The sequence below is a fragment of the Lactuca virosa genome, chromosome 5, assembly GCF_052849685.1.
Source record: "Lactuca virosa cultivar CGN04683 chromosome 5, Lactuca_virosa_CGN04683_v6, whole genome shotgun sequence".
NCBI lineage: Eukaryota > Viridiplantae > Streptophyta > Magnoliopsida > Asterales > Asteraceae > Lactuca > Lactuca virosa.
The window spans coordinates 348778949-348786596 of NC_136430.1; the positions used below are offsets into that span (position 1 = coordinate 348778949).

General features: G+C 28.9%; 2 protein-coding genes across 2 annotated transcripts; both read right to left on the reverse strand.

Moving 5' to 3' along the window:
• Window positions 1-739: 739 nt before the first annotated feature.
• LOC145116824 (protein trichome birefringence-like 42) lies at window positions 740-2408 on the reverse strand. The gene is made up of 5 exons (XM_079053138.1): window positions 2055-2408; window positions 1714-1885; window positions 1463-1638; window positions 1233-1391; window positions 740-1154 (listed from the first exon to the last, which is right to left on the reverse strand). Exons 1-5 carry the CDS (start codon window positions 2300-2302, stop codon window positions 863-865), a joined length of 1047 nt encoding a protein of 348 aa, XP_078909264.1. The 5' UTR covers window positions 2303-2408; the 3' UTR covers window positions 740-862.
• Window positions 2409-2842: 434 nt separating this feature from the next.
• On the reverse strand, window positions 2843-5531 carry LOC145116308 (protein trichome birefringence-like 41). Its single transcript, XM_079052655.1, has 5 exons — window positions 5239-5531; window positions 3993-4170; window positions 3733-3908; window positions 3490-3648; window positions 2843-3325 (listed from the first exon to the last, which is right to left on the reverse strand). Exons 1-5 carry the CDS (start codon window positions 5499-5501, stop codon window positions 3031-3033), a joined length of 1071 nt encoding a protein of 356 aa, XP_078908781.1. The 5' UTR covers window positions 5502-5531; the 3' UTR covers window positions 2843-3030.
• Between the last annotated feature and the right edge of the window lie 2117 nt (window positions 5532-7648).

Here is a 7648-nt window from a genome sequence, read left to right on the forward strand (position 1 = left end):
TAGGTCGTAAATTTTTAAAAAATCAGAAAAATATTTTCATTTGCATATTTCTTTTAAACAAAAGAGCTCCAAAATATTTGCCTTTTCTTTGTTGCATTCATTTTGCATAGAAAATCCAAAACATAATTTTCTTTTTATTATTTTTTAGAGTAAATTATTGATATTGTCTGTGTGGTTTTGTCAAAATTGAACGTTTAGTCCCTAACTTTCATTTTGCATTCGGGCCGTGTTTGTGGTATGATTCTCTTGTGTTTAACGTCCTTGTACGATATGAAAATATTATAATGCCCTTTTGTATTTATTTTATAATTTTTTTTCATTAAAAAACAGAAAAATATGCGCCTCTTAAACATTTCTGCAATAAATCAAAAACAAAGAATACATACTGTGCAAGTGACTTTGAGCATGTATTACAATTCATTTGATCAAACTGAGATCAATTTACATTCTCCTCATTGTATTTTTTTTTTTGAAACGGCAAACTAACTAATCTAGTCCTAAATAACCACCTATGTCTCCACCGAGACTTGAACCCCCGACCTCTCATATGAGATGGTCACTCCATACCGCTAGGCCATTGGCCCTTTGGTTCTCCTCATTGTATTGATTATCAATTCCATAGATATATAATTGACCAATGTAATATGTTATTACTCATATTTAATCATATTAATCCTTCCCTTTTCCCATATTAACTTCTCATTTTGTTTCATTAATGTTGTAAAAGAACACTAGAGCATAACAGTGAATAAATGAAGTTGTTTTGTGCATACTAATACTATGCTCTAAATTTGAAGACTAATATTACATGGTGTCGATATGACATGTCCCACTTATTTGCAACTTTTAATACTTAAAAAAACTAATCTTTAAGCAAAACCGTGTACAAGATTTGATTCCATGTATCAGGAACGCCAGCAAGGCACCAGTGGCTGCAATCCATAGGTCCATCAGCATACTTGGCTGGGTGCCCATCTTTTCTCAACTGTGTAAGTAATGTTATATCCAGTAAATAAGCTGGATTTTTCATTTTTTGCAATACATCTTTCACCACTTGTTCTCCTGGATACCTATTCCCTGGATACCTAAATCCTTGTATAGGACCAGTTTGCCCCTCACAATTCTTGATATTTGGTGCCCCCCAATCCTTCCCTCTAATATCACAAAACAAAATAATTTCAGTTAAAATAAAATCATCACACTAATTAGCCAACAGTAAAACGAAACTTAACTCATAATGAACAGCAGAAATCCCTTGGAAAAAAACTTGTGTCTTTTTAGGGTTAACGTTGGAGTCAACCCATTTAGCCCATGTAGTCAACGCAATCCTATATGCATCCATTAAAGCCATGTCTTTATATAACATGTCACCAACCCGATAATAGTCCCATCTGCAACCAAAACAGCAACTTTACATTTTACCAAACTATTTAAAAAGTTAAAAGTTGTTCACAAGTGATACGTTTTAAGCTGTCCACCATGAATCCACCAGTGATAACTATTAAAAATCAAAATATCAGCTTCTTCCCATTTTGCCCCTCTGCTAATCGAATCCAGCTTCAAGACACGCCCCTTTTCCTCCACCACTATGTCTACAAGAAACCCGTTTTTCAAATACATAACCGAAACTCCATACTCCTTCAATCATAAAAACACAACATTTAGATCAGGAAACTTTTAATTATTTAATTTTCGAACCAAGTCTGGACTTACAGGAAAAGAAACAGTTGAGATTGATCCTCCATGAATGATGCTAGGGATGATGAGTCGTGCATGGTTGTAAAGCATGCATACTAGTGATTGCCATTGATTTGAACTTAAAGAGTCCCCCACAAACATTATCTTCTTTCCTTTGTTTCTCACTAGAAACTCCTCACCATTGAATCTATACATTTCAAAGCAAATTTTAAAAATAGCAACATATTTTTCGTTCATTTGCTTATTATGGCATCTTACTTCCGTTTTCACATATATATGAAACAATTTTTTGCTAAAGTATAATGCTCTAGTGAGAAAAAAAAAAGTGAAAGTAGAAAGCTATGAAAGGAACAGACCTTGGAAGGGAACAAGAGTGAGGCTGCCATCGGTAGTTAAGGTATGTGTTATCCGGTCTACCATTTTTCTGGCAATTCAAACCGTTGTTTATAAACGGGCATTCTAAACCCGTATACATTTGGTTTGATTCTGAATCGTCCCATACCCATCTGCCTTTGAAGAAATCACACTTTTTTTCATCGCCATTAACAATACCTTGGAAGCTCAATACATAAACAAGAAGAAAACACACACTCCACACACTCATTTTCAATTGAATACAACCCCACACACGAAGAGAGTTTTTGTGTGAGTGTATGGGTAGTTGGGGGGTGTACTTTTTGCTTCCTTATTTCCTTGAGTCCTTCTATAACAAATATAACAACTTTTGTACTATAATAAATACAAAACCTTTTGTTTTTTTGATGAAAAATTCAATTCAAATTTGATTTTTTTGTCAATTTGTACGATGTTTTTTTTTTTTTTGGTCGGTTAGATTGTTTTATTTTGTACGGAGGAAAATTTGGATTTAGAATAGTTCAAAATATTAAAATATAGGACTATGTTGACTTAAGTTATCTAGTTGAAATTAAATAATTTTTAAATGTGATTACAATGACACTGTTTTTTCCTTAACTACAGCTTTAATCCACTAATGAATTCCCGATGCAAATAATCACGGTCTGATTTGGTTGAAAATAGATATAGTTAGTTTTTAACTTTTACAACATAAATATGTAGCCAAAGCCTAAAGCCAACATTCCGGTTTGAAACTTCTTTAAACCGACCAACTCGATAAAATAACTTCCACAAATTTAACCCAAATTGCTTCAAAACATGTCCACCCGGCATAAACTATTTATCAGTAGAAAAATAATCTCTAGAAAAAAAACATGTGAAAATATGATTTTTTATTTAAATTACCAACACAAAATTTTTATGATTTTCCACTTTATGTTATATATAAAAAATCATAATTAAATCTATAGCTGCTTACTAGAACATAAAGTTGTAGAGCAAAACATTCCAAGTATCAGGAACTCCAGCGAGACACCAGTGGCTGCAGTCCATCCCGGTTTTGTGGGGAAGCCCATATTTTGACGGGTGCCCATCTTTTCGCAGCAACGATAGATTTGTTATGTCCAACAATGTCACCGGTTTCTTGATGGGTTTAAGCTCCTTCTCAAGAACCTCCAATGCCATTGGTAGTGCTCCAGGGTACTTTTCGCCAGGAACAGGTTCTTTTTGTCCCAAACAGGCTTGAGCCTTTGGTTCGCCCCAGCCTGCCCCACTGTAAAAAATTGTTTTATATTTGGATGATTTTTAATAGTTGGATAGTTTATTTAAATATGATTTTGTAACATAACAAAAGTGAGAGCTTCATGCTATAATAAATAAATTAATGAAAATACGTTTCTTTTCTTAGATTTTACCCACACAAATAACCGAACTTACTTGTAATGAGTAGGTGAAATCCCCTGAAAGAAAACCTTCGATTTAACCGGATCAATGTTGTCATCGACCCATCGACCCCATGTATCAATAGCCTTCCCAAAAGCAACAACACGATCCATATCTTTAGTTATGTTATTCCCGTCTTGTATAAAATCAAATCTGCATAATCATCATATATAGTCATTATATATACTTGTCTTCGTATATATGTATGCATGTATGTATGGATGAAGTGAGACATACGGTTGGGTGGGGCCTCTACGGGTCCACCAATGCCACGTGTTAAAGACAAGATAATCCATATCCAACCAGAGCTTGCCACTTGTAATTGAATCCAATTTCAACACTCTTCCAATTTTTTCTTCAACGATATCTACCAAGTATAAGCTATGATGATACATCACTTTCACTTCATAATCCTACAATCCAACATATAACCTTTTAGATGTAATTCCATTTTCGCAATAAGAAATTGTGCATAATTACACAAGCGAATGACATACCATAAAGGTGTAAGTGGTCATCTCATCGACCATAGATAACTTTACGGAATAACGTGCAGAAGGTACTGATGAATGAATCATACATAATAAGGACAACCAATGGTTTTTGCTCAACGAGTCTCCCACAAACATTATCGTTTTTCCCCTCATTTTCTCCAAAAAGATTTTACCATCAAATCTATCACAACAAAGAAAGTAATATGATCATAAGTCTTATTAAAATTTCAAAGATAATTAAGATGAACAAGAAAAAAAAAAGTTATATAGACGAGTAATTAACATTTGCGAAGGTTTCATGTTGGTAGAACCTACAAAGTTCATGTGGGTAATGAAAATGAAGATTATTAGTTTAGAAATGGACCCAAAACATGTATATGTTGAGACACACGAAAGGAGTTTTCAGACTAATATTTTTGGCGTTTACTTGAAAAGACAGTTTGATAAAAACTTTACGAGTAATGTTCTTATATAATTAAAATTCAAGTAGGTGTCTTTAATACGACTCTATCTGATTTTACCTTTTGATGTCTTACATGATCTTTGTTTATATTGTATTTTTCTACTGTCATATATTTATTTGATCATATCAAATGATAGCGAGACAATGAAATGTACATTTGAAACACCTTATAAGTAATAAGTAATTATTTGAATACATATTCATGTACGCATGTATGAATATAGAATAAAGTTAGTAATGAGCAATACATCTACGTTTTCTTGATTTATCTTTATCGACATCTTCATCTTCGGTGCCTTGTTTTTCACAAGATGTTATTGCTCATATTACAAAATTAAATGTTTGGATTACAAGTTTTTAAAGGTATTTAAAATAAAATTTTGAATGGAGTTAAATTTTATTAAACATGAATATTAATAAAGAATTCTACAAGTCAACGCGAATCTGCTTTTGACTCTTTAAAAAACATAACCTGTATAAGAAAACCCAAAACAAAAATTGTAATAAATTCTAAATTTAATAAAAAGATTATTACAATGCAACTAATTTTATTTATTTTCAGTTATATAAACAGGCCTAAGTATATACATACATACATACATTATACATGGATATATTGAAAGATTCAAACATGATGCTTGAGAACATGGAATTTCTGTTGTCCATTAGTAAACATACCTAAATACTTATATATATATATATATATATATATATATATATATATATATATATATATATATATATATATATATATATATATATATATATATAGCAATGTATGTATACCTTGATAAGGAGCAATCATGGGGTTGCCATCGATACTTCAGATAAAGTTGATCAGGGCGGCCATTTTTTACACAGTCGAACTCTTTACCAACAAAAGGGCAGAAAGATGCATTGTAGAGCGGATATGATTGGTCGATGACCCAACTCCCTTTAAATACATCACAACTACTCTTATCAACTTCTCCATCAACACATACAAGAAGAATATTAAGGAGAAGAAGAAGAAGAGAAAAACAAGAACTTTGATGAAACTTAAAACCCATTATTTCAATCTCTCATACAAAGAAACATATATGATGCCTCTTTGTGTTTATTGCAAATCAATATGGTGGGAGTTAGGTATTTATAGGGTAGTCTTTACACACATCTTAATTAACATCTACTATATATATATATATATATATATATATATATATATATATATATATATATATATATATATATATATATATATATATATATATATATATATATAAACAAAAAAACCCTAAAAAACCCTAATAATCAAAAACTGCATATAAAAAATACTTAGAGATCACAAATTTTTTTTTTTACTTTATATTCCAATAATTCGCAACATTTTTTATAAATTCGCTGAAAAAAATTAAAAAATTGTTTTTTTTTTTCAAAATATTTTCAGCGAAATTGTATAAAACTTGCGAATTTTTGGAATATAAAGTAAAAAAATTGTGATCTCTAAGCTTTTTTTTATGCATTTATATGATTTTTAGGGTTTTTTGTTTTCCATAAAACCAAAACTTATATATATATATATATATATATATATATATATATATATATATATATATATATATATATAAAAGTAGGTTCATGCAAAAACATAAATAATTTGACAAAATACAAAAACAAATTTTATCTTATAAAAATAAAACACATGTACTTTAGGATCTAAATTTATTAGCAATAAATTAAATATAATAAGTTTACATTGGAGAGTGTTATAGTAATATATATTTAAATGTGGTTTTAACAACCGTTTCTCTCTTTTTTTCACCCCCTTAACCACTTTTAAATTCAAGTTTTCATAATAAAAATGTAAAAAAAAAAAAAAAACATCATTGCTAATATGAAACAATTTCTCATGTATCATCGATTATCAACATGTAGTTCAAAAGTTTGGATAGATTCTTGTCCAAAATATAAGGTTGGGGTGACACAATCTCATAGGTTTTCATTGTTTTCGCGTTTTCGTAAATTATCTGCATTTTTGCAGAAGCCCTCCCCTATATATATATATATATATATATATATATATATATATATATATATATATATATATATATATATATATATATATATATATATATATATATATATATATGGAAAACAAAAAAAACCCTAATAATCATAAACTGCATAAACAAAATACTTAGAGATCACAAATCTTTTTTTTTTTTTTTTGACTTTATACTCCAATAATTAGCAACTTTTTTTATAAATTCGCTGAAAAAAATTAAAAAATCGTTTTTTTTTTCAAAAAATTTTCAGCGAAATTGTATAAAACTTGCGAATTTTTGGAATATAAAGTAAAAAAATTTGTGATCTCTAAGCTTTTTTTATGCATTTATATGATTTTTAGGGTTTTTTGTTTTCCATAAAACCAAAACTTATATATATATATATATATATATATATATATATATATATATATATATATATATATAAAAGTAGGTTCATGCAAAAACATAAATAATTTGCCAAAATACAAAAACAAATTTTATCTTATAAAAATAAAACACATGTACTTTAGGATCTAAATTTATTAGCAATAAATTAAATATAATAAGTTTACATTGGAGAGTGTTATAGTAATATATATTTAAATGTGGTTTTAACAACCGTTTCTCTCTTTTTTTCACCCCCTTAACCACTTTTAAATTCAAGTTTTCATAATAAAAATGTAAAAAAAAAAAAAAAACATCATTGCTAATATGAAACAATTTCTCATGTATCATCGATTATCAACATGTAGTTCAAAAGTTTGGATAGATTCTTGTCCAAAATATAAGGTTGGGATGACACAATCTCATAGGTTTTCATTGTTTTCGCGTTTTCGTAAATTATCTGCATTTTTGCAGAAGCCCTCCCCTATATATATATATATATATATATATATATATATATATATATATATATATATATATATATATATATATATATATATATATAGATAGAGGGGAGGGCTTCTACAAGAAGTCAACCGTCTATAAAATTGACAAATATATATTTATTTGATAAATGGTTGCGTACAAATGATAAATATATTTATTTGAGAAAAGTGAGATTAAATTATAGTCAATCATTTGTATTTTTCGGATTGAACCAACTAATTAATTCAATTAATTAAGTAACCGTCTATAAAATTGACATTTTAAAAAACTGTATAATT